Genomic DNA, 25,642 nt, shown 5'->3' with positions numbered 1-25,642 from the left:
ATTGTTAAAGTCTATAATACTGGGACTGGGGTTGGAGTAATAGTACAGAGGGTAGGGCCTTTACCTTGCATACAGTGGTTCTATCCCAAGCATCCCATATGGTTCTCCCCACCCGCCTTCCCCACTCCATGCCCATTATGAGTTATTCCTGAGTTCAGAGCCAGGAATAACCGAAACAAGTAGCAGTACCCAGTAACCTGCTAAGCACTAAGCACTGGCACTAGGGATAGATTCTAAATACTGTTGGGTTTGGCAAAAGAAGGAAAAAAGTGAAATTTTACTGTAGTGAATTCAAATTCACTTTGGGTTTAGTGGATTGCTACACATTCTTCCTAGAGAAACTTGAAAAATGTTTTTCCTCCTCCCTAAGTTACTACTGCAATATGCGAGCCCTGGATCCAAAGATTCTCCCATTTCTATTTTGAGATTTGCCTGAGTCACAAGGTAGTTCTGGCCCATCACTCTGCTCCATCTCTCAGTTTACGGAGGCTGCCTGGGAACTTGAACTGTCAGCCAAACAGGAAGAGGCCTATTCTGCCCAACTCCAAAAGGCCCAAGTAATATGGATTTGGTACGGTTTTAATGATGCTATAAATCATTGCAAATCTATTTCCCACAGGGGGCTGAGGAAGCAAACCTTTTATTTAACTTCCTTTTTATGAATTCAGGGATGGAAGAAAGGGCAGCCTATTACAATAGAGATAAGCAAATGAGTCTCTTGTTTGCATGAAATGTGTTTTCAACTGGAGAACCCTTCTGTATTTCTTTTTTTTTTTTTTTTTTGGTTTTTGGGCCACACCCAGTAACGCTCAGGGGTTACTCCTGGCTATGTGCTCAGAAGTTGCTCCTGGCTTGGGGGACCATATGGGACACCGGGGGATCGAACCGCGGTCCGTCCAAGGTTAGCTCAGGCAAGGCAGGCACCTTACCTTTAGCGCCACCGCCCGGCCCCACCCTTCTGTATTTCAAGATATGTAACAACCCAAAACCCCAGATAGAAGTAAAGGAATATGACAAATCTGACCCTGGCAAAGTTATACTGTTAAAAAAAAAAAAGTGGGGGTTATAGCGATACTGCAGGTAGGACTTCTGTTTTGTGCACAGCCAACTCAGGTTGGATCCTCATCATAACAAGTAAGTCCCCAGTACCCCACCCACAATGATTCCTGAGTGCGAAGCCAGGAGTAACCCCTAAGCACCATTGAGTGTGGTCCAAAATATAGAGAAAAAAAATGTATAAATCAGAGGCCTCAGAGATGGCACAGCGGTAGGGCATTTGCCTTGCAAGCAGCTGATACAGGACCAACGGTGGTTCGAATCCCAGCATCCCATATGGTCCCCCTTGCCCGCCAGGAGCGATTTCTGAACGCAGAGCCAGGAGTGACCCCTGAGCGCTGCTGGGTGTGTGTGACCCAAAAACCAAGAAACCAAACAACAACAACAAAACCACCCCCCAAAAAAGTGTATAAATCATAAGCCTGTATAAACCACAAAGGACCCTCATGCCACCCCCACAAAAAATATAAGGATATAACTGTATTTGTGAGTCCCACCCCACTTCCTGTGATCTTGAGAAGCTCCTCAGGATTGTTTTCTAAATTCTGCCATAGCTCTGAAGACCTCCCCCACCCCCCGCAGGATACCCTTTTAACAGAATTAACTCTTATACTCACACAAATGCAAACAGAAGAGATGCAAAAACAAAAACAAAAACAAAAACAAAAAACCAAAAACCCGTAGAGGCATCCAGGGCCGGTCTCGCATCGATTCGCCGCTGTTGAGCACAACCTGAACTTCTAGTCACTTGGCCAAGTTCCTTTGCTGGCTCGGTTAGCGCTGTTGCAAGGCAAAGGAGGCTTAGGACCCAGGGGGCGCCTCGAAGCCCGAGGAGAGAAAAAAAAAAAAAAAAAAAGCAAAACAAAAAAGACACCGCGGAGCTGCAGCGAGCTAGCTGGGAAGCTCCCAGTTCTAGAGAGAGGCTGTTTACCAGAAGATCCTAACCAGGGCAGGGCTGCTTTCCAGAAAGGCCTGGCAGGCGGCGCTGGCCCGGCGGACCCCAGATGCACACTGGTTGGCCAGTCACCTGCAGGGCCGAGGGGGCCAGGATGCTGCTTTGCTGGGCACAGACATTCCTGCTCAGCAACCTGCTCCTAGCAGAAGCCTACGGGTCTGGAGGTGAGCGGCCCCCCCTTTCCCTCCTGCAGCAACTTCATCCAGCAAAAGGCTCGGACCCCCTTTCCCCCCGCAAAGCCGGCTTAGATAAGATGACGGCGAGAAACGAAGCTTTCTTGCTACTGTGCCAGGAAAGCTTTGATTCCCCCCCCCTTGTTCTTTTTTCCTTCTCCTTTCCCTGCCAGGGGGGGCTGACAGCTCCATCTTTGCCTTTCAGAACAAAGGCCAGCGACCCCCCCTTGCTTGCTCTTTGCTTTTTCCTCGCCTGTGGCTCTCGAGGGGCTAAAACTTGCGGGGTTCATCTCTCTTCCTCCCTCGAGCCTGCTTGGCTTTGTAAAAAAAAAAGGGGGGGGTTTTGCATGGAGCTGCTCAATGCATAGGTTCAGAGGCAGCTGGGACCCTCCGGGCTGCCTCGATGGAGCCGGGTGGCCTAGTGGAAGGCGCTGTCGGGGGTGGGGGGGACCCCGTCACCCCCAGACTTCTGGAGCCATCTCAGGGGAGAGAGTGCATGCATGCATGCAGCCTGTGGCTATGGACCAGCTCGCCGGAGTTTATGTAACTCGGGCAAGACCAGGCGGGGCCCGGTGTCTCCAAAACTTCCAACGTCCCCAACGCAGAGGGGAGCCCCAAGTTCCACGGGGGACCTCCCGGTTCCCCCCACCCCAGCTCGGGTTTGACTGGCGCTTTCTCTTTTCTGCTGGCCCCCAGAGCAAGTGGGAGGGTCCCCCCCTGGTGCAGAGGGTGTCTGTCCCCCAGCTTGGCAGACAGCGCCAGGGTGGGCCGGGGCTGGCTCCGCAGTCCGACTGATAGAGATTTTTTTGGGGTGCGGGGTTGCTCCTCTTCGGCACAGGCTGCTTCCAGGACCAGGGCCACCTGTACCGAGCCGATCAGCCCAACGCGGCGGCCGGGCAGCGCTGCCTCAACTGGCTGGACGCAGCCCCGCAGTCGGGTGAGTGAGAGTCCTGGGAAAGCGGAGGGCAAAGGGCAAAGGGCAAAGGGCGGGCCGAGGAGGGCGACCCCGAGGGGCTGACTTCCGCCTTCTCCCGTCCCCCTCAGGTGTGGGCGACCACAGTTACTGCCGCAACCCGGACCGGGACCCGCGCGGGCCTTGGTGCTACGTCAGAGGCGACGCGGGCGCCCCGGAGAAGCGGCCTTGCGAGGACCTCGACTGCCCAGGTACCCCGAAACTGGCGAGGCGTGGCGGGGCGCGCCCCGCTCCGGCCTCCACCGCCGCTCCCAGCCGCGCGCGAGACTCACGTGCGGCCGCGCGCTGTGGCCCCGCCTTCGCCCCGCCCCTCGGCCTCTGATTGGTCGAGGCTGTCTCCAGGCCGCGGAGCTCGAAGCCCATTGGCCGCCGCCCTGCGCCGAGTGAGCTCATCCTCGGCGAGCGCCTGGTAAACAAGCGTGGGAGGCGAGGCGAGGCGATGCTCGGCCCGGTCGGCCCGCTCTGGACCCGCCTGGTGCGGCCTCGTAGGGAGCCGCTGGGGACGCGGTCCCCGGTCCGAGGCCTAGTTTAGGGAGTCCTGAATTCAGCCTTTACTGACCGCTATTTGGGCATTGGAGGCGTCCTTAGTTAGGCCCTTCTGTCTTCCCTTGGCCTGTGCAGCCCTCCCAGACCTAGGGATGGTTTTGATTTCCCGCGGGGGTGTAGGGAATCTAACATTCGGAGGGCCCCCCCTTCTCTTCCAACACTCGGGTTCAGCTGTGAATCGCATCTCCACCAGCCCCCCTTTTCTTTCTTTTCACGGCTGTTGGACCACACCCAGTTATGCTGAGAGCTTCCCCCTGGTTCTAGCGGTTCTCAGAGACTATCTGGAGCCCTGAGAATTGAATCTTGCTCAGGGCAATGCCTTGCCTGCAGTTTGGTTTCTCCAGGCCTAAGCCAGTTTTTTTTTGTTTTGTTTTGTGTCTGATTTTGATTAAGAATCATGATTTATTGGAGTCAGTAATAGTTATAGTGTGTGTAAGCACCTTGCATACAGCCAGTGGGGCTTTGATTTCCTGAGTCCACTGTGAATGATTCCTGAGCTTCGCTGGGTGTGATCCTAAAACAAAACTAAAAATACCATACTAATAGATTAGGATCCCCTGCTCCCCATAGTGTCCTGAGTCTCACCAGGAGTAACTACTGAATACTGCTATGTGTGACAAAAAAAAATAAAAAGGTGCCATTTGTACAGAGACTCATGATTAATTAAAGATATATTTGGCCCCAGAAGTATCTGAGATGAGCTGCTTTTTGGCTATGTCAAACTTTTCTGCATTAAGCCTGGTAAAGCCCCTCTTTTGGAGATGTGAGTCACTTGGCAGCCAGGCAGGGATCTTTAACTGAGCTAAGTGCAGAGCCTCAATCACCTTTTTTTTTTTTGGGGGGGGGTGTCACACCCAGCGGCACTCAGGGGTTACTCCTGGCTCTGCGCTCAGAAATCGCCCCTGGCAGGCTTGGGGGACTATATGGGATGGCAGGAATAAAACCAGGGTCCATCCTGGGTTGGTCGCATGCAAGGCAAATGCCCTACTGCTGTGCTATTGCTCTAGCCCCAATCACAGTCTTGTTCTGCATTTGGTGGGGATGGACCCTGGCCACTGTGTCCTGGCGCTTCTAAAGGCTTACCACATACCTGTTTGAAACCTGAGATTGGGGCTAGTATGAAAGCAGAGAGGAAAGTCCACTGCAAAGGACTGTCCCCACGATCTCTTGGAACAGCCCATCCAAGCCAGAGGTTGCAGACCCTCCTCATGAAGCTGCCTGCTGTTTGTAGTCACTGCACACTAGGGCCCCAACACCCACTATGCAGAGCCTGGGTTAATGTCTGACCAGCCCTGTTTCCCTTCCACTTTACCTCCAGAGACCACTTCCCAGTCCCCGTCAGCCAACAGATCAGAAACTGGGGAGACAGCTAAAGTGCCAGGGGAAGACGAGGTGCAAGTGTTTGAACCTGCCAATGCCCTGCCTGCCCGGAGCGAAGCAGCAGCCGTGCAGCCAGTAATCGGGATCAGCCAGCGTGTACGAGTGAACCCCAAGGAGAAAAAAGACCTGGGAACCCTTGGTATGGCTGCCCTACCTCTGGCCGTGCATGATTCAGATGCCATTTGCTGATCTACTCAGGTGAGGTTAATGAAACCTGTCTCGTCTTTGGCAGGAATCGTGCTGGGCATTACCATGATAGTGATTATCATAGCCATTGGAGCTGGCATTGTCTTGGGCTACACCTACAAGAGGTCAGTATTTCTCTTCTGGACTCTCTCGAGGAGGTAGAAGAAGGTGCACAGAGTCAATCCAAAATCATGTGACATTTTTTGTTTTTGTTTTTGTTTTTGGGTCACACCCGGCAGCACTCAGGGGTTCCTCCTGGCTTCACGCTCAGAAATTGCTCCTGGCAGGCTCAGGGGACCATATGGGATGCCGGGATTCGAACCGATGACCTTCTGCAAATGTCTTACTTCCATGCTATCTCTCCGGCCCCATTTGTGACATTTTAATTCAAAAAAGGGAATGGGGTATTTATTTTCTTTTTAAAAATTAAACAAAATTTTTTTTTGGGGTTTTGGGTCACACTTGGCAGCTCTCAGGTTACTCCTGGCTCTGGGCTCAGAAATCGCTCTTGGCAGGCAGAGGGGACCATATGGGATGCCGGGATTCAAACCACCTTCTGTCCAGAATCAGCTGCGTGCAAGGCAAATGCCCTACTACTCTGCTATCTCTCTCGCCCCGTTGTTTTTAAAATGTAGAGAATCATGATTTACAAAGTTATTGATAGCTGAATTTTAGGCATATGATATATATCTTTTTGGTTTTTGGACTACACCCAGCTGTGCTCAGGTTATTCAGGGGTTACTCCTGGCTCTGCAGTCAGAAATTGCTCCTGGCTCAGGGGACCATATGGGATACTGGGATTCGAACCCAGGTCCGTGCTGGGTTGGCATGTGCAAGGCAAACACCCTATTGCTGTGCTCTCTCTCCGGCCTTGGCATATATTTCAGCACCCATTCCACCACCAATGTCACTTCCCATCACCAGTGTACCCATACTATCATTCTCCTCTCCCGACCCACTACCTGACACCTTGGCAGGTACATTACAAAGTTCAGCATCTACAGCTTAGACTCATGTTTTCAGTGTTGTTGATTTTGTGCTTTGGATTTATAGCTATATGCCATTCTCCAACATCACCAATATAACTGAAGCATCAACCTCTGTTCCTTCTTTATTTTCCTTTTTCATCTTCTTTCTCTTTTTTGGGGGAGCCACACCTAATGGCCCTTGGGGCTTACTCTGACTCTACACTCAGGAATCACTCTTGGTGGGCTCGGGATCATAAGGGGTGCAGGTTCAGGGATCAAACCCGGGTCAGCCACATGTAAGGCAAGCACCCTACTCTCGATTATCACTCTGGCCCCAAACCTCTTGATACCAGATTCATTCAAATTTAATTCAGCTTTCCTGGTATGGAAGTACATCACAGGAATCAGGCAGGTCTACTTAAATAGCAAAATTCTTTTTTGTGAGTTATGTAAGTCTGCTCCTAGGAAATCTCTAGATCAGTTTCTACATTAGGACTTGAATTTCCTGAGACATAAACAGCGACATTTTCCCTAGGGCAGAAGACCCCCAGCTCTAGGTTTTTGAAATAACAACTAACCCTTAATTCTGAGCTTGTTACAGAGCCCACTGATGAAATCAGGCCTTTAAATTTTTTTTTTTTGGTTGCTGTTGTTATTGTCTGGGGATTGGGTTGGCCACATGCAAGGCCAACGCCCTTCCTACTGTGCTATCACTCCAGCCTCGTAATTTTTTATTTCGTGTGTGTGTGTGTGTGTGTGTGTGTGTGTGTGTGTGTGTGTGTGAGAGAGAGAGAGAGAGAGAGAGAGAGAGAGAGAGAGAGAGAGAGAGAGAGAGAGAGATGTAATTCACCAGCCAGCCAACCTCTTTTTTTTTTTGTTTTTGTTTTTGGGTCACACCAGGCAGTGCTCAGGGGTTATTCCTGGCTCCAGGCTCAGAAATTGCTCCTGGCAGGCACGGGGGACCATATGGGACGCCGGGATTCGAACCGATGACCTCCTGCATGAAAGGCAAACGCTTTACCTCCATGCTATCTCTCCGGCCCCCAACCTCTTATTTTTAATTAGTAAATTTGTAATTGAATAACCATGATAGTTAAAAAGCTGTTGATGATTGAATTTCAATCATACAATGTTCAAACACCCATCCCTTCACCACTGCACATTTCCTGCCACCAGTGCCCCCCCCCCCCCCAGTTTCCCTCCTGTCCTCTCCCTCCCTCCTGTCTCTACATCTATAGCAGGCATTCTTCTTCTTTCTCTCTCTCTTTCTCTCTCTCTCTCTCTCACACACACATTCACTCTTCTCTCTTTCTCATGCTTCCTTTTTTCCTTTTAGACACTGGTTTGCAATACTGTTACTGAAAGGGTATCATGCATATCACTTTACCTCCTTTCAGCACCCAGTTCTTGTCCAGAGTGATCATTTCCAACTGTCATTGTCATAGTAGTTCTTTCTCTGCCCTAACTGCACTTCTTTGCTCTTTGTGGCAAGCTTCTTTCCATGGCCTAGTCCTCCTGGCCCTTGCCTCTATTGTCTTTGGGTATTACTACCATACTATCTTTTTTAAAAAATATAAATGATGGGGCCGGAGAGATAGCATGGAGTTAAGGCGTTTGCCTTTTATGCAGGACGGTGGTTGGAATCCGGGCATCCCATATGGTCCCCCATGCCTGCCAGGAGTGAATTCTGAGCGTGGAGCCAGGAGTGACCCCTGAGTGCTGCCGGGTGTGACCCAAAAACCAAAAACAAAAAAAAAAACCCCAAAAAACATAAATGACTTTATTTAAATACCATCTTTAAAAAAAATCCCATAAATGAGAAAACCAGGCCTTTTGCTTCTACATTTGCTCCTATGGGTTGTTGTCGGCTGCAGAGAGGCCTAGTTTTTACTATCAATTTAAGGCAAGACTTTAACTCTTGGGCAGAGTGATAGTACAACCTAGGGCATTTGTCTTGCACTTAGCTCACCTGGGTTTGATCCTGGCATCCCAGGAGTGATCCTTGTGTGAAGAACCAGGAGTAAGCTCTGTACACCAATGGGTGTAGTCCAAAAACAAACAAAAAAAGACACTAATTCTCCATCATCAAACTCCCCATCACTATCACTAACTACCAGCCCAGCCCTTTCTCTGCTGAAGTGCTGTGAGAACAAACTGTACAACAGGAAACCACATGTGGGCTAGACGCAAGCAAGCTCTTAGCTCCCTTCTCCAGAGTCTGAAGTTACTTTTTTTTTTTTTATTGTTTTATTTTTGGTTTTGGGGCCACACCCAGCAGCACTCAGATTACTCCTGGTTCTGCACTCAGAAATCACTCACTTGTAGGCTTAGGGGTCCATATGGGATGTAAGGGATCAAACTTGGGTCAGCTGCATGCAAAGCAAATGCCTTACCCATTGCACGATCTCTTTAGCCCCCCCCCCAACGTTTTTTTTGTTTTGTTTTGTTTTTGGGCCACACCCGGTGTTGCTCAGGGGTTACTCCTGGCTGTCTGCTCAGAAATAGCTCCTGGCAGGCACGGGGGACCATATGGGACACTGGGATTCGAACCAGTCACCTTTGGTCCTGGATCGGCTGCTTGCAAGGCAAACACCGCTGTGCTATCTTTCCGCCCCCACCCCCCCAATGTTTTATGAAAGGCTTTCGAACATATATTTTGCTACTCTTCTGTATTTCAATTTCCTGCCTATTAATTGGGCCTATCATTGCCCTCCACTTATACCCATACTTACTTTCCAGTACTGTCCCAATCCCCAAGATTATGTGCTATATGTGAACAGCAGACCTTAGGTAATTAACTACAGCCCAACATTAATTGTATACTCTCTTAGTAACACCCTACTGAATTTTCTACCCCAATCATTCTCAAACCTTAGAAGGAACATTTTTTTTTTTTGTTTTTTTGGCCACACTTGGTGACGCTCAGGGGTTACTCCTGGCAACGCGCTAAGCAATCACTTCTGGCTTGGGGGACCATATGGGATGCCGGGATTGAACCAAGGTCTGTCCTAGGCTCGAGCGCCCAAGGCAGACACCTTACCACTTTGCCACCACTTGGGCCCCAGAAGGAACATTATTTTGAGTTGAGGGTGGGGGCTCCCAAACAGTGCTCAGAGTGTGTTCCCAGCACTGCTTAGCCACAGGGCTAAGTTAGTTAGTGCTTGGGCCTGACAATGTAATGCTGCTAAGGCCTAGTAATGCTGGGGACCATTAAGACTATCCCAGTTGATGCACCCAGCTTAGGCAGTTATATAGTTACTGGGGGATCAATTACAGGGTTGTGTACTGTTGACACTTAGCCTAGAAGAAGTACTTTCTATTATATACTTTTGATTTTGGGGTTGAACATGGTGGTATTCAGGGCTCACTGCTGACTACCTCAGGGATCACTCCTGGCAGGACTGAGGGGATCCTATGTAGTGGGTTGATACCTGAGTGTCATAACTGAATGGTATGCAAGGTAAGTGCCCTAGCTACTGTACTATCTGTCCAGCTCCTCTTTCACCATTTTAAATGAGGTAGGGAGCTGAGACCTAGTGGAATTAGGTGCCATGCCCAAGCTGCACAGATAATAAAGTGTCTAGAGTTTTAGTTTTACTAGAGAGATATAATACAGCTAGTAAGATGCTTGTCTTGCATGCAGCCAAACTGGGTTTGATCCCCAGGATCCCACATGGTTCCCTGAGCACTGCTAGGAGTGAATCCTGAGTGCAGAACCAAGAGTAATCTCTAGGTGTGAGCATCTCTAGGTGTGGCCCAAAACAAAACAAAAATATAGGAAGTATTAGTATCTCCCCAAATCCAGTAAGTTCCAGTAAGCTTCATGGAATTTTTTTCAACTACGAAGATAGGAAAAAAAACCTTAATAAAAATAGTAAGGATGATCAGGTTCTACTTCTAGAACGCCCACCATTTCAGGGTGTGACACAGGCAAGTCATTCTACTCCTTGTCTGATTTCCTCAGAACTTCCTCATTTGTTAAACAGTGTAGGGGCGCGATATGAAATAGGATGATCCTCCCAGCTCTAATATTCCCTTAAAATAATAGGATTGTGGAGATCTGAGACCTCTCCTGTCCGCCTTCTCCTTTCTATCTAGCTGCTTTTCAGCTGAGCTGTGGCAGGACTAAGTAAGTTTCTCTGATGTAAACAAACAAACAAAAAAACCCCAACAGTATTAGCTGCTACTGTTTATAGACAATCCTGGGTTTACTTGAACAAATGATTTCATCTCTCTGCATTTACCTTCATCTCTCAGAAGTCTTGCCCCTGATAGAGACTGGGTTGGGTTTGTCTTGAGGTTAAATGAGTCTAGTTTAGGCATATACTTGGTCAGAACCTCAGTGTACCTGAGCCACTTTTCCTCTTCCAGCATTACTTCTAAGAAAATGGCAGAGGCTTGGAGTGATGTAAATTTTATTTATTTTTGGTTTTGGGGCCACACTTGGCAGTGCTCAGGTTTACGCCTGGCTTTGCACTCAGAAATTACTCCTGGCAGGCTGGGGGACTATATGGGAAGGTGGGGTAGTGAACCCAGGTTGGACACGTACAAGGCCCTACCGGCTGTGTTATGCTATGATCTCTGTGAATGTAAATTTTAGAAATAAACAGTGTTAGCTGCTGGAAGTCTGCAATGCCACCCTCCTTAGAAGAGGGTGTCAGAGATTTGTAACTACTCTATCCACACCTGCCCACTCTGGCTGGCCCAGAACTCCTCCTGACCTGGGAAAAGTTGAGGTAGAATTTCAGCTGCTAACCTTGAATTCTGCCAGAGACCTGGGAACTGAAAGAGTGGCACTTCCCTTGGGCAGTATTTGGCTTCCTCTCTGGAGATTAAGGTGCTGGTCATTGTCTAGGTTGGATGGACAGTCTGAGAAGGGCCTTTCACTTGCTCCAAGCAGTGTCTGTGCTAGCTTGCAGAGCAAATGCTTTTCTGATAAAAGAGAAAACCCACCCCCTTGGGAGAGGCACCAAGTCACTCAGTATGCCTTTTGTCTTTCTTGGCTGCCTCATACCCCCCATGCTGAAGGCAATGAGAAAAGGACTGGGTGACCAGGTGGTCAGTGCAGCAGGCCCAGCAGGCTCTCTTGGGTCTTTGTGGGAGCTGGGAATAGCTGCTGGCATGCTAGGACTCACACTTAATAGAATGTACTGGGGGGGGGGGGTGTTCGGCTGCCTAGAAGCTTCTAAATGAGTGTAATTCAGACAAGTCCCAGCACCTGCTTTCTTTATTCTTGACTGCTTTTAGCCCTACGCTGCCCATTAGTAGAAATTGATTTGAGGGGAGGGGGTTGGGCCATACTCGGTAGTATTCAGATTTACTCCTGGCTCTGCGCTCAAAAATCGCTCCTGAAAGGGCCAGAGCGATAGCGCAGCGGTAGGGCCTTTGCTTTGCATGCTGCTGACCCAGGATGGATCTCGGTTCGAACCCTGTCATCCTATATGGTCCCTCAAGCCAGGAGCAATTTCTGAGCGCAGAGCCAGGAGTTAGCCAGAAGTAACCACTGAGCGTCACCAGGTGTGGCCCAAAACCAAACCAAACCAAACCAAAAATCGCTCCTGGAAGGCTTGGGGACCATATGGGATGCTGGGGTTCGAACTTGGGTTAGTCCCTAGTTGGTTGTATGCAAGGCAAAAGCCCTATTGTGCTATCGCTCGGGTTCCTGGGTCATGATGAAATAAAGTCTGGAAAAATAGAACAGGGGTTAAGTTGCTTGCCCTGTAGTTGACTGGCTCCAGTTTGTTCCCCAGCGCTACATATGGTCCCCTATGCACAACTTAATGATCCCTGAGCACAAAACTGGAAGGGCTAGCCATGGTTAACTCTATCTGGTTTCAGGGATGGTATCAAATTAACAAAGCTATGCAAGAGACACAGTCTGGATACTTTCCTCCTCTGCCTGCTTTTGTTTTTGGTTCATCTGGTGGTACTCGGCTACTCCTAGCTCAGTGCTGGGAATTATTCCCAGTGATGTGTGGAAGACCATGCACTGCCAGAGATGGAACCTGGAGCTCTTGCATGAAAAGCATGCACTCCAATCCTTTGAGCCATCTTTAAGGTCTGAATGTTTCGTTCTTTTTCTGCCAGGGGGAAGGACTTGAAAGAACGGCACGAGCAGAAAGTATGTGAGCGGGAGATGCAGCGAATCACCTTGCCCCTGTCTGCCTTCACCAACCCTACTTGTGAGATAGTGGATGAGAAGACAATCGTGGTCCACTCCAACCAGACTCCAGTTGACCTTCAGGAGGGCAGTGCTCCCCTGATAGAACAGGCAGGCACTCCTGGTGCCTGAGTCCCTCCATAGGGCAGGATCCCAGTCAGACTTGGGTGCAAGACAGCTTACCAGATCCTACAGCTGGGAGGATGCATAATTTGTGTTGTGGTTAGATCCCTCCCCACCTTCTACTCCTTTTTCTTTGTATGAATTCTAAGACACAGCAGGTGGCACTGTGAGCTTAGGGTGACAGAGTAGGGCCCCAGCTACCAGTGCACCATCTCCATTTCTTAGAGTAGAATTTTGCCTGTGGATGAAATCAGTAGCAGACTGCATAGCAGTGCCGCTGCTAAGGGCTTCAGAACATTGCCTGTGCTCCATCCAGAACTGAGATACGGATGGCCAGGGAGCTCCTGCAGACTCCTCTGCTTTATCCTCGAAGATGGTCTCAGTATTGGCCTGTTTGTCTCCATCCATTTGAGTGGCGCATGCTGTTCTTCCCATTTCAGGTCAAGAGGAGCATTTAAGAAGTATAGTTTTTAAATACTTGGGATGGAACTCCCTGCTGACCTCTGAGAACCGGAAATAAGTTTGTATAAAAGTGAAAGCTCTAGGCTGAAGAGATCTAAGCTGGGGACTGCTGGGTGTGTGCCAGCTTGCTGGTAGTGATGTGCCTTGACAACTTTGGGCTGGGCACATGTCCAGGGCCCAGGGCCTCTTCCTGTTTTAAAAGGAAAGGAAGAGAAGAATTGCACTTAACATTCTACTTAGGATGACGGTAGAGGAGGATCCGTAACTGCCTTAGATGATGTTCCCCAGGCACTCTTTAGAGGAGACAGTGACTTCTGCATTTTGCAGGGGTAAGAAGTACTGGGGGCGGGGGCCTTACAAGCTATTTCTGAGATGTTAATTTGGAACCTACACAGGTAGGCACAGTGAAGCACTCCACTGTTCCTACAGTGGTATGAGTTTGCAGATGCCCTGGGACCTCTAGACTAGACCAGTGCCTTCCAACAAGGTAGTGAGATGAAAGCCATAACTTAGGACTTCTAAAAGTCAGAATCATAGTGAAGAGGAAATAATGACCCCCCCCCCCCACAGGCCCAGAGGGGGGAAGTAACACCTAAGGTTACCAAGAAAGCCACAGGTCTGGTCAAGAGGGTTGTTTCTCCATTGTACTGTGCCAGTGGCTGAGCAGAGCTGCTAAGCCCTGAGAGCATGAGGAGCCTTCCCAAGGCTCCCTAACCATAGAGCTTCCCTCCCACTGCCCACGTGGAAAGGTGGGTGATGGGCTAGTTCTCTTCAGCAGCTGTTCAGATTAGTTTGCTGAGAGAACCTGGCCTCAAGCAGGGGTTCTTGAGGTTAGAGATGCTGAAGAGAACATTACTGGTTTTTACTTTTCTATAAAGGCATTTCTCTGTACACGTTTTATATACCTCATTCTGATACCTGCATATTAGTGCAGGATATTGCTCTGCATTTGACAAATAAATTTTAAAAACTGAACTAATTCACACTGTTTTTTGTGGGGCCTGATACCTACATATAAATGCAGGAACTTGCTCTACATTTGACAAACATAACTTTATTTATTTTGGTTTTTGGGTCACACCTGGCGGTGCTCAGGGGTTACTCCTGGCTGTCTGCTCAGAAATAGCTCCTGGCAGGCACGGGGGGACCATATGGGACACCGGGATTCGAACCAACCACCTTTGGTCTTGGATAGGCTGCTTGCAAGGCAAACGCCGCTGTACTATCTCTCCGGGCCCCAAACATAACTTTTAAAAAATGAACTAATTCACATTGCCTTTTGTGGGGGCCAGGACACTCCTCGTTGGGAAACTTTACCTAGTCAGCAACTACATGGTGAACTCAGGTTTTCTCCTTCACCCTAGCCCAGTAACTGCATCCTCTGCATTGACTGTTATAATCCACCACCAGAAATCTTTCAGATTGAAACTGTAGGAATCCCAAAGGGGAGCTGGTCAAATGCTTTCCTCGCAGCATTCTTTTGGAGATGGAAATATTGAAACAAATGCCAGGGGCCAGAGTGATAGTGCAGCGGTACTAGTGCCTTGCACGCGGCTGACCCAGGACGGACCTTGGTTTGAACCCCCGATGTCCCATATAGTCCCCCAAACCAGGAGCGATTTCTGAGTGCAGAGCCAGGAGTAACTCCTGAGTGCTAATGGGTGTGGCCCAAAAACCAAAACAAAAAATGAAACAAATGCCCAAGCAGTAATTATGAAGCCTGGACTCAGCAGTTGCATGGCAGGGGCAAAGGATGAATGGATGGGTGCATGTGCCTCACCAGGCTGCCCAGGCCAGTGTGGGCTAGAAAGGTTCCTTGAAGGATGACTCTACCAGTAGGACTTCAGCATCAGGTTATTAGCCTCTAGAAATATGCAGGGTGTCGTATGTCCAAGTCTAGACACTGCTTTCTAATCTCTAGCAAGGGGAAATCCAAGATATCAATTCTCCTAGAATCAAACTGTCTTTTAAGATGAATCACATTCAGGATTATACTTTATATTGTACCCAGGTAGCATCATCCTGCCCCAGTTCCCAGCCTATCCTGTCAAGCATTTGTAGGGAAACACAATGGTAGAGTGACCTCCATCCTCATTATGTGGGAATGGCATCCAGTCCTGTGGAGAGAACACCAGAATATCCAGGTTCCGTGTATATATAAATATCAACGTGTGTGAATGTCGGGTCCGAAGGAAAGGGCTCAGCTGACAGGTTTAGACATGCTCCAAAGATTTAGTAGTCTTAGGCATGATGTACATGTCCTCCAGATGTGGGGAGAATTTTCTAACTCAGTTTGAAAGTAGCCAGCAGCGTCTCTTCCACATTTATCTTTTCTTTTTTTTAAAGCCTGCAGCACCAGGTATTCCCAGGCGGTCTCCCATCCAAGTACTAACCAGGCCCGACCCTGGCTTCCACATTTATCTTCCTGAATCAGATCTGAAGCAATTTTTCACTCATTCAGTTATGTCAACTGCTTAATTTATTTGGTCTGCTCAATGGCCCAGCTTGGGCCTACAACTTTCAAACTTGCTAGAGATAGCTGAGGTACACCCAGCTATGCAATGCTGACATTGCTGCTGCTGGGAGCCTAGTGTTGAGCTTGAACACTAACTTCACAAATGTGGATTATTAAGAGCAAGTCAATTCTGGCCAGACATACAGCTAGTCCCATGAACTCATCAGGTCTATGTACAGTATTTCACATGTCACCCAATAACAATATTAACAATCATTCTTCTGGATAACTCTCACTCATCCCCCTCCCCCAATACAGCCACCACACATTGCAGTAATATCCCAAACCCACCTCCAATTTGTTAGATATAGGACAAGTTCACAGACACCTAGGAGGAGTCAAATCTATTTACACTGAAGCACTAAAGGAGCTCTTGGAGCTAAGGTGGAATGAGCCTGTGGGGCTTTCCAGCACCTAAAGCTGGGGCTCAGGAGCTGTGGCCAGGAACTAGTGAGTTAGCTAGCCAGCAAGGGAGGTAGAAGCCATATTTAGCCCAGCTCAGAGTGTTGTCTCCTCCAGGCATCTGAACTGCTGAACTTGGCCATCACCTCTTCCCACCCAATTTATTTCCTGGACCAGGTCCAGGGAAAGGTGAGCAGTGGCTGCTGAAAAGGCAGGGCCAAAGGAATGCGGATCCCTGTAATGGATTGCCAACAAGCCAGTGTCCTCCAGAATCCATCTCATTCTAGACAAAATGTCTTGGATTTCTGTCTGACCAAGAAGCCATCAATGACTGAGTGACAGTGGCGAGGATTTGGTTTTTCTAGAGGACAGGGCTTCTTTTTAGCCCTTACTTTCTGCACTTGTCAGTGACTACTGTGCAAGCAGAATGGATATTTCTCAGACTTTTTAAGCCAATTTCCAGTGGTATGGGTTGAGAACATGAGATGGCAGTGTTTCCTCATCCTGGGCTTGCCAGACTCACCACCTGGGACATGCGCAAAGCAGCCCTTCTAACACCTGCCAAAGGGATTCTTCAAATTTACTCCCATAACCCTTGTTCCAGGGGTGAGGGGACATGATGTGGGAGGGAAGTAGCACCACTGTCATTTCACAGACTTGGAGCCCACCTGGCAAACAGCCAGTCTTTCTCTCGTCCACACTCTCACTTGAAGTCCTCTTGTACCTAGGTGGACCAGAGGCTGCAGAGTTCACAGGCAGGTTCACCATGGTATTTTGGCCCACCAGGTCTAGGTTACGTTGAGTAGTGTTAAGCAAGAGCCTGCCAGAATCCTGTGGCCAAGGAGTTCCCAAGAGATCCCAAGTAAGATTCCTCTTGGCCCAGGGCCAGTTACCCCTTCTTCCTTCTTCACAGCTTTCAGGCGAGTGTTGAATTTATAGGAAGTAACCAGGCCCCAAAACCAGTGGAGATGTTTCCGTGTTGCTGTGTGCTCGCTGGCGTCTTGGGAGGTAGTAGGGATGGCTTATTTCACTTGTTCTAAACAAGCCTCCAATCTGCAGAAAGCCCGAATGGCCCTGTCTACTTCAGGAAGAGGGCGCAGAGGGGGCAATGCTGTTTGTGAAACACCCCCCTGCAGGGGGCTTGGCTGGGGTTAAGGGGGCAAGTCTCTGGTTAAGCCATACTGCAAGCTCACAGTATGGTCCAGCTCCTCCAGCTCTGCAGGCAGCGGGATGCCCAGCTCCCCAAGGTACAGGGAGAGAGCCTCAAAGGAGTCCTCCAGTTTTGAGAATGCTGGTCTAGAAAGAAAAGGTTAGGAGAGGTGTGAAAGGTGTCCACTAGTTGGTAGATTCAATCATTACCTAAGTGACCTTGCTGTACCTTAGTAGGGAATGGGAATAAGTTGCTCCTCTACACAGGGATGCTAGAGAGATCATTAGACAATGCTGTGAGAAGAATGGCCTGATTTTTTAGTTCTTGGGCTAACTTAACAAAAGTCAGGAGAAAAGCAATTCTCCCATTTCTCTAAGTGGAGAAAATATAATCCTCAAAGGTAGAGCTAGAGTAAATGCCTTGAACATTTTTTTTAAATTTAAACTTTTAGATTCTTTTATTGAGCTACATCCAGAAGTGTCTGGGACTACTAGTGAGTGTAGTAGGGGGAGAACAGGTTATAACTGGGGATCTAACCTCCTGCATGTAAATGTGATCTGGCTGTCAAACGATCTGAGGCCCCTAAGTGTCTTTTATTTTCTTCAGCCTCTTGCTTACTTAAAAAAAAAAAAAGGGTGTATGTGTGAAAATAGTGCATAAACACTTGCATCGGAATCCAAGCAAGTTTCTCCATTATGGCTTACTTCTGGCTCCGTGCACAGGTATCACTCCTGTGAGGGTTCTGGGGACTATATGAGGTGCCCAGGATTCAACTCAGGTCGGCCACATCCAAGGCAAATGCCATACCACTCTACTATCACCTTGGCACTGAGTCAGTTTTGTTAGAGCATGTCCAACCCCTGGATTTCTCTGTTGTTTCTTTGCTTATTTAACTGTGTGCCCACCACCTTCAGCCCCATATTTTCCATCATATGGAAACCTGCTTAGATTCTATTTTAATGAGTCTTGATACACTTTAAGAAAATGTGGAACCCCGGAGAGATAGCACAGCGGCGTTTGCCTTGCAAGCAGCCGATCCAGGACCAAAGGTGGTTGGTTCGAATCCCGGTGTCCCATATGGTCCCCCGTGCCTGCCAGGAGCTATTTCTGAGCAGACAGCCAGGAGTAACCCCTGAGCAAAGCCGGGTGTGGCCCAAAAACCAAAAACCAAAAAAAAAAAAAAAAACAAAAACAAAAAAAAAAAAAAAAGAAAATGTGGAAACTGGGCTGGAGAGATAGCATGAAGGTAAGGCATTTGCTTTGCATGCAGAAGAGCGGTGGTTCAAATCCCTGCATCCCATATGGTCCCCTGAGCCTGCCAGGAGCGATTTCTGAGCATAGAGCCCAACCTGTTGTGCTATTGTTCTGACCCTCTTTCTATCATTTCAACAGAGGCTATACCCTGTGGAGTTCTGGAGGTCATTAAGTACCAGGGCTTGAGCTTAGAAGCTACTTGCTAGGCATGTTATTCATCACCTAAACTATCTCCCTAATGCCCTACCACTCCAGACCCTTAATCCAAAATGTAGTTCTAGTGTCTAGAGACAGTAAAAGGATTAAGGCACTTTGCTTTGCATGTAACTGACCCTTGTTTAATCCTTGCATCAAATATAATTCCCTGAATAGAGCCAGGTGTAGGCCCTGAACACACCATTATGGCTCAAACCATTCTCCTTCCTTTACCCCTCCAACAACCTCTCCCCGTTAAAAAACAAACACAGGGGCCAGAGAAATAGTACAGAGGGCAAGGCGCTTGTCTTGCATGCAGCCGACCTATGTTTGACCTCTGTACTGCAGATAGTCCTCAAAGCACCACCAGGAGTGATCCTGAGCACATAGTAAGGTGTAAACTCTAAATACTGGTAGGTGTGGCTCCAAAACAAACACAAGGAGTTGCAGGACTTCACATATTCAAAGTTGGCGCTAAGCTTATTTTTGTTTGTTTTGTTTTTGGCCATACCTAGCAGTGCTCAAAACTTATTCCTAGTGGAACTCCTGGGATAATATGCAGTGCCAAGGATATGTGGAAGGTAAGTGCTTTAACCTTTGGTCATCTCCTGGTACTGTATGTTGTGTATGTAAATATTTTAGGGGATTATTATGTTACTGACCCTAACCTGATCGGTGATTGTGCCCTACCCTAGGGTGTGACCTGGCATTCTGCCCCCACCCTAGTGTAGTACCTGATTCTGCTTCCACCATTGGGTGGTATCTGATCCCACCATTGGGTGGTACCTGATTCTGGGAGATAAATACAAGGGTCTGTGGAAGGCGAGGGGCTTTTGGCAGGAACTGATGCTGAGGCTTTGGACTTCAGTCTTGTCCACCTAATAAAGCTAATATTTCCACAAGCCTGACTGTCTGCGAGCTGTTTACCCGCCATTTCACCTTAGAACCGTGGCTAGACAAGGTGGCAGATGCGTGACCTCGTCCTCCATCCCTCCATCAGTCAACCTCTTCAGGGGCTGACTTGCAACACTGTACTCTACTTCTGACCCCTTAAAATGTCCTTAAATAGCTCTACCTCTATATTATCTCCATTCCATGTCACTTGCTTCTGTGCCCACCCCAGTCAGAACCTGATTTTTCAAATGTATTGTTAATAGTCACATCCTTGAGGTCGAGTCTTCTGTCATCCCATGCTCTTGAAAGGACTGAGTTTGGGACAGTGAACTGGGGAAAGGAGTGAGGTACCAACCTGCTCTCGGGCTCCAGTTTGCAGCAGATAGCGGCCAGGGGGAAAAAGGCTGGGGGGCAGTCCGTGGGGACAAACTTCTCCCAAAATAGCTTCACGTTCAGGCCAAAGTCCAGTGTTCGGGGTAGGCAGTCAGGATCTGCATACACCTGCCCAATGATCTGCAGGAGAAGATGCCAGTTAGAAATCTGGGGCTAGGGGCGAGTATGGTGGCACAAGGGGCAAGGCGTCTGCCTAGGACAGACTGTGATTTGATCTCCTGGCGTCCCATATGGTCTCCCAAGCAATAGTGATTTCTGAGTGCATAGCCAGGAATAACCCCTGAGTGTCACCAGGTGTGGCCCAAAAACAAAACAAAACATAAAAAGAAATCTGGGACTAGAAGGATAGTACAGGAAATAAGGCACTTTCCTTGCATATGGCTGTGACTGCAACCTTGGCTCAAGTCCCCAGCACCACCTATGGTTCCCCTGAGTGGCCAGGGGTTACTCCTGAGCACTGAGCAAGGAATACCCCCTGAACACTGCTGGGTGTGTCCTCTCCCAAAAAGGGAAATGAATTATGAAGAGTATAGCCATGTGGGAAGGGACAGGCATACTAGTATGACAGGAAAGATGAGGAAATCAAGGCTGGTTACTCTCACTACTATCTCTCTAAATCTTACTAATCCACTCAGAGTCTGAATATCAAGGAGAATCTAGGGGGGACTTCACTGCAGCACATGTACTTTGCATTAGTGAAGTGGAGGGGTAGCTATCTCCGCTTAAGTACCCTTTATGTCTGTGTTCCTGTCCAAGTCCAGGCTCTGTGAGATGAGGAACTAGTCTGGTTCATTTGGCAGTGGCTTTGCACATAATGCATATGTGTAATAATTTCTATAAAAGAAAGCAATTAAAAAATCTTTTCCTTGTTATTCTCTATTCCTCGTCTGTCCTTTCTCATTCACCACTGTACGAATTACTGAAGCCTTTCAATGAGTATGTCTGAATGAGTGCTCTGAGATAGACTAAGCTCTTCAGAGCAAAATTTTTTCTAACATTTTCCCTATACCTCTAACAGTGGTCCTCAAACTATGGCCCGCAGTTTCTTCATTGCAAAATAAGATATATGCAGTGTGCATAAGAATTCATTCATAAGTTTTGTTTTTACTATAGTCAGACCCTCCAATGGCCTGAGGGACAGTGAACTGGCCCCCTGTTTAAAAAGCTTGAGGACCCCTGCCTAGAACTTAGCACTGCACTGAGTAGTTACTTTTACTTGTTGGGCAGAGGTGGGGGCCACCAGTAGGGTCTTGGGAAGGGGGTATATCTGGCCCTAAAACTAGGTGGACATCAACATGAACATTCTTCTGCCTTTCTTAGAAGAGTTCTGAGTCTCATTTGCCTTTTTCTACTATGTCTTTTATTTTTGTGATTCTGGGCCATACTCGGAGGCCATACTCCTAGCTCTGTACTCAGAAACCACTCCTGATAGACTTGGAGAACCATATGGGATGCTGGGAATCAAACCCGGGTCTGTCCTGAGTTGTTCTGTCCTGAGTTGTTCGATACTCTACTGCTGTACTATCGCTCCGACTCTCTACTATGTCTTTTTGTTTTGTTTTGGGGTCACACCCGGCAGTGCTCAAAGGTTACTCCTGGCTCTACACTCAGAAATCGCTCCTGGCAGGCTTGGGAGACCATCTGGGATGCCAGGATTCACTGTCCTTCTACATGCAAGGAAAATGCCCTACCTCCATGCTATCTCTCCGGCCCCTCGACTATGTTTTTTTTTTTTTGGTTTTTGGGTCACACCTGGTGATGCTCAGGGGTTACTCCTGGCTATGCACTCAGAAGTCGCTCCTGGCTTGGGGGACCATATGGGATGCTGGGGGATCGAACCGCGGTCCGTCCAAGGCTAGCGCAGGCAAGGCAGGCACCTTACCTCTAGTGCCACCGCCCGGCCCCTAGACTATGTCTTAATGTAAGTCAATGTCTCCTTTACAACCTTTAACTTTTTTCACCTTAAAAAACCTTGTTCAGGAGCCCGGAGAGATAGCACAGCAGCGTTTGCCTTGCAAGCAGCAGATCCAGGACCAAAGGTGGTTGGTTCGAATCCCGGTATCCTACATGGCCCCCCGTGCCTGCCAGGAGCTATTTCTGAGCAGACAGCCATGAGTAACCCCTGAGCACTGCCAGGTGTGGCCCAACCCCCCCCCCAAAAAAAAATACCCTTGTTCAGGGGCCGGAGAGATAGCACAGCGGTAAGGCGTTTGCCTTGCATGCGGAAGATTGCTGTTTCGAATCCCTGCATCCCATATGGTCCCCCGAGCCTGCTGGGGTGATTTCTGAGCATAGAGCCAGGAATAACCCCTGAGCATTGCCGGGTGTGACCCAAAAACCAAATAAAATAAAATAAAATAAAAATAAAAACCTTGTTCAGCGGTAAAGCACTTGCCTTGCAGGGAGCCACATCAGCTATGATTTTTATTTGAAACCCTAGTACCACATATGATCCCGTGAAGTTGTCAAAGGTCACTCCTGAGCACAGAGCCAGGTACAATCTTTGTGAACTGCCAAGTGTGGCTTAACCTCCTCTCAATAAATAATAAGTCAAATAATTAAAAAAACCCGTTGAGAGACCAGAGCAATTATACTTAGGGTTGAGTATTTCCTTGCATGTAGCCAACCTGGGTTTGACCTCCAGCATCAATATTGTTCTCCAAACCTAGCTAGAAGTGATCCCTGAACACAGAGCCAGGAGTAAGCACAGCCAGATATGGTCCTCAAAACTAAACAAAGCATGCCAGTTCTCACAGTACCAGTAAGATTCAAATGTGTCAATATGTGTGTTATAAGCCATTTAAAACATATACTTGTATTAATTTGATCATCTCTTGTGGGAGGAGACCCAGTTCTGAGGCAGGACAGAATTGAAAGGCCTATTGCTTTAAGCCAGACCGCTGTGTAGGAACTCACCTCACAGAGAACGATTCCAAAAGAGAAGACATCCACTGTCTCATCATAGCTCTTTCCTTGGGAACACAAAAGAGCAGACTGTCAGGTATGGCTTTTTGTGTTTGATGCACTGATTCTACAACCAAGACAGTGATAGCATATGTTCTTTGGGAATTTTCAAAATTTGACATGACAGCTACCATATGAAATATCCTTCCTCAGCCAAGGTGGGCTGACTTCTAGGGATTTTATTAAAAAAAAAAAAAAAAACACTGCCCAGGATGAAACCACCATCTTGTGAAAGAAAACTGGACCAAGATTCTCCAGGACCCTCCACAGGGGGCACCATACTTTAGTTCTCAGCACAGAGAGAAGTTAAAAAAAAAAAGAAAAAAGAAAAAGTTAAAAGCAGGCATTTAGACTTTTAGCTGCCCTGTAGCAATAAATCTATTGATCAAGCAGTGGGAAAAGCAAACTCTACCTCCCATGGTCAAGGTGGAAGGGACCCTGACAAGCTGAAGGGAAAGAGCATTTTTATGAAGTCCTGTCAGACAAGGAATAAAAATGATTCCTCCCTTAGCAGAGTATCTGGCCTCTACCTCACTGGATCCCCTTGAGATCTTAGAGCTCTGCAGCAGGACATGGCCTCCGCCTGTTCTGGTAGTGCAGGGGTCTTAAACTCAATTTACCTGGGGGCCACAAGAGGCAAAGTCGGGGTGAGGCAGGGCCGCAAAGGGATTTCGCTTACCGAATATTTGCAATAAAAAAATCGCATTAGTAAGAAAAAAAATCGCAAAAAATCGCATTAAACATTTGCATACCCCAAATGGAACTGCTCAGGGTATGTGAATGTTTAATGCAATCTTTTTCTTGCTAATGCGATTTTTATTGCGATTATTCGGTAAGCAAATAATCGCGAATACTGCGATATTTGAAGGCCGGCCGCGGGCCACAAAATGTTGTACGGAGGGCCACAAACGACCCGCGGGCTGCGAGTTTGAGACCCCTGTGGTAGTGTGTCTCTTCCAAATAGCAGACTTACCATTCAGCATCTCAGGAGCCATCCAGTAAGGGTTTCCCACCACTGTGTAACGCTTTTTGCGGTCATTCTTACGCAAGGTACGTTTCTTGTTGTTAGCTTTCTCCACAGGTGGCTTTTTCCTCTCCTCCACGATAAGCCGGGACAGCCCAAAGTCAGCCACAACCACAGTCTTGTCCTGCCAGGAAAGGGACCAGATCAGGATATGATAGACGATCGTCAAACATGAAGTTGGGATATGGGCCTACGCAAGAAAAGACATGAAAGAAAGGGAGAAAAGCCCAGGAGCCATAGTATAAGCTCTATTAGACAGGTGTGACCCTGCATTTTCTAAGTTCCTGCTGCAGAGTAGAGTAGATTCCCTGGAGCCTGGAGGTAAGAAACTCCAGAACCTGAGGACAAGCAGTTAGGGCAGGAGAGTAGCTTTCTTTATTTCTATTTTTTCTTGTCGATTTTTTCTTGTTTCCAGAAAGATTTAAGGCCATTGCTGGTGGGGTGGTAGGAAAGAGAGAGGAGAGAGAGAGAGAGAAGCCTGGGTCAGTAGAGAGAGAGAGAGAAAGAGAGGATCCTGGATCAGTTAATGGATACCAGGAAACTGCAATAAACAGAGCTGAGGGGCAGCTTTATATACAGTTAAGAAACTCCTGATGTGTCTTTTAACCAAAAGATTTCAAAGGCTGCTTACAGGGAAGAGAACTCTGAGAAGGCAGAGAAAAGCATCAAAAGCAGCAGGCAAGAAGGGTAAGATGTGTGAGATTGAATAAAATCTTTGATCTAAAGCAAAGAGGCGGTCAAGAGAGCTGACCTCAGAAGGTCCAAAGCAGCAGGACATACCAGTTTGATGAGGCAATTGTGTGAGTTCAGATCCCGGTGAATGATGCACATGGAGTGCAAATAAGCCTGGAATAGAAGGATAAGCAGAGGTAATGGAAGTCAAACAACCAGAGATTGACAGTGGAATTGGGGGCCACAAAACGAGCTCATGTTCCAAGCCATCTCCACACAGCTTCAAAATCCAGAACTGAACTCTAGGGTCTGGGCCCACTGTTGACCACATCAGCCTCATCTTTCAGAAAATCAACTTTGGGGGCTGGAGCGGTGGTTGAGGATGTAAGGCATCTGGCTTGTGTGCACTAGGATGGACCATAGTTCGATTCCCTGGCGTCCTATATGGCCCCCCCAAGCCAGGAGCGATTTCTGAGTGCATAGCCAGGAATAACCCCTGAATATCACCAGGTGTGCCCCCCCCCCCAAAAAAAAAAAAAACAACCCAAAAAAGAATATCAACTCTGTTTGGAAAATTTTTTGCTTTTCCATTTGTGTTCTAAATAGAAAAAACCTCTTTTTCCTTTCTTTTTTTTTTTTTTTTAGGCTAGTCAAATGAAGCAGTGGGAGTGGGGAAGGAACAAAGAAATCTGTAACTGGCGGTGATCAATTAATTGTAAACACTACTGCACTCGGACCAGCCAAGAAACCTTTTATTTGTCTTCTGAATTCCAAAATAAAAGTCCAGATTCTTTCACTTAACGGACACCTTAATCTTCAGTCTTCTCCCTCACATGAAAAACAGTTTGGAGATTAGATTGATCAGTCTCCATAACTCTATCCTTTCCCTTCTAGCCTCAGCTTTGCCTCTGGAACCCAAGTGGGAACAACACATGAATGTAGATCCCTTATAGCTCAGTAATTGGCATAAAACCCCTTAAAAATCAACTTTTTTTTTTTAAACTACTGGCTCTATGCTCAGAAATTACTCTTGGTTAACTTGGTGGCCATGTCGGATTCTGGGAAATAAGGTATGTAAAAAGGCAAATACCCTACCTGCTGTGCTATTGCTCCAGCCCCTATTTTTTTGTTTGTTTGTTTTTGGGTCACACCTGGCAGTGCTCAGTGGTTACTCTTGGCTCTACGCTCAGAAATTGC

The 25,642-nt window shown here is 47.8% G+C and overlaps 3 protein-coding genes across 4 annotated transcripts in view; 2 read left to right on the top strand and 1 right to left on the bottom strand.

The window, feature by feature from the left end:
• PISD (phosphatidylserine decarboxylase) overlaps positions 1 to 25,642 on the top strand; it is a 356,590-nt gene that overhangs the window by 319,488 nt on the left and 11,460 nt on the right. The window lies entirely within an intron of this gene.
• On the top strand, positions 1,915 to 13,953 carry PIK3IP1 (phosphoinositide-3-kinase interacting protein 1). Its single transcript, XM_049789015.1, has 6 exons — positions 1,915 to 2,175; positions 3,023 to 3,121; positions 3,229 to 3,348; positions 5,022 to 5,222; positions 5,316 to 5,394; positions 12,325 to 13,953. Exons 1-6 carry the CDS (start codon positions 2,061 to 2,063, stop codon positions 12,527 to 12,529), a joined length of 819 nt encoding a protein of 272 aa, XP_049644972.1. The 5' UTR covers positions 1,915 to 2,060; the 3' UTR covers positions 12,530 to 13,953.
• Positions 15,444 to 25,642, bottom strand: part of LIMK2 (LIM domain kinase 2) — a 103,454-nt gene continuing 93,255 nt past the window's right edge. For both annotated transcript variants that reach the window (XM_049788983.1, XM_049788984.1), the window contains 5 exons: positions 24,554 to 24,619; positions 23,723 to 23,897; positions 22,702 to 22,757; positions 19,748 to 19,905; positions 15,444 to 17,195 (listed from right to left, as the gene is read on the bottom strand). In XM_049788983.1, the coding sequence (XP_049644940.1) occupies positions 17,051 to 17,195; positions 19,748 to 19,905; positions 22,702 to 22,757; positions 23,723 to 23,897; positions 24,554 to 24,619 (600 nt within the window). In that variant the 3' untranslated portion in view covers positions 15,444 to 17,050. The remainder of the gene's footprint in view (positions 17,196 to 19,747; positions 19,906 to 22,701; positions 22,758 to 23,722; positions 23,898 to 24,553; positions 24,620 to 25,642) is intronic.

Source organism: Suncus etruscus, chromosome 15 (genome assembly GCF_024139225.1).
Source record: "Suncus etruscus isolate mSunEtr1 chromosome 15, mSunEtr1.pri.cur, whole genome shotgun sequence".
Lineage (NCBI taxonomy): Eukaryota > Metazoa > Chordata > Mammalia > Eulipotyphla > Soricidae > Suncus > Suncus etruscus.
This window is presented reverse-complemented; position numbering and strand designations above follow the sequence as displayed.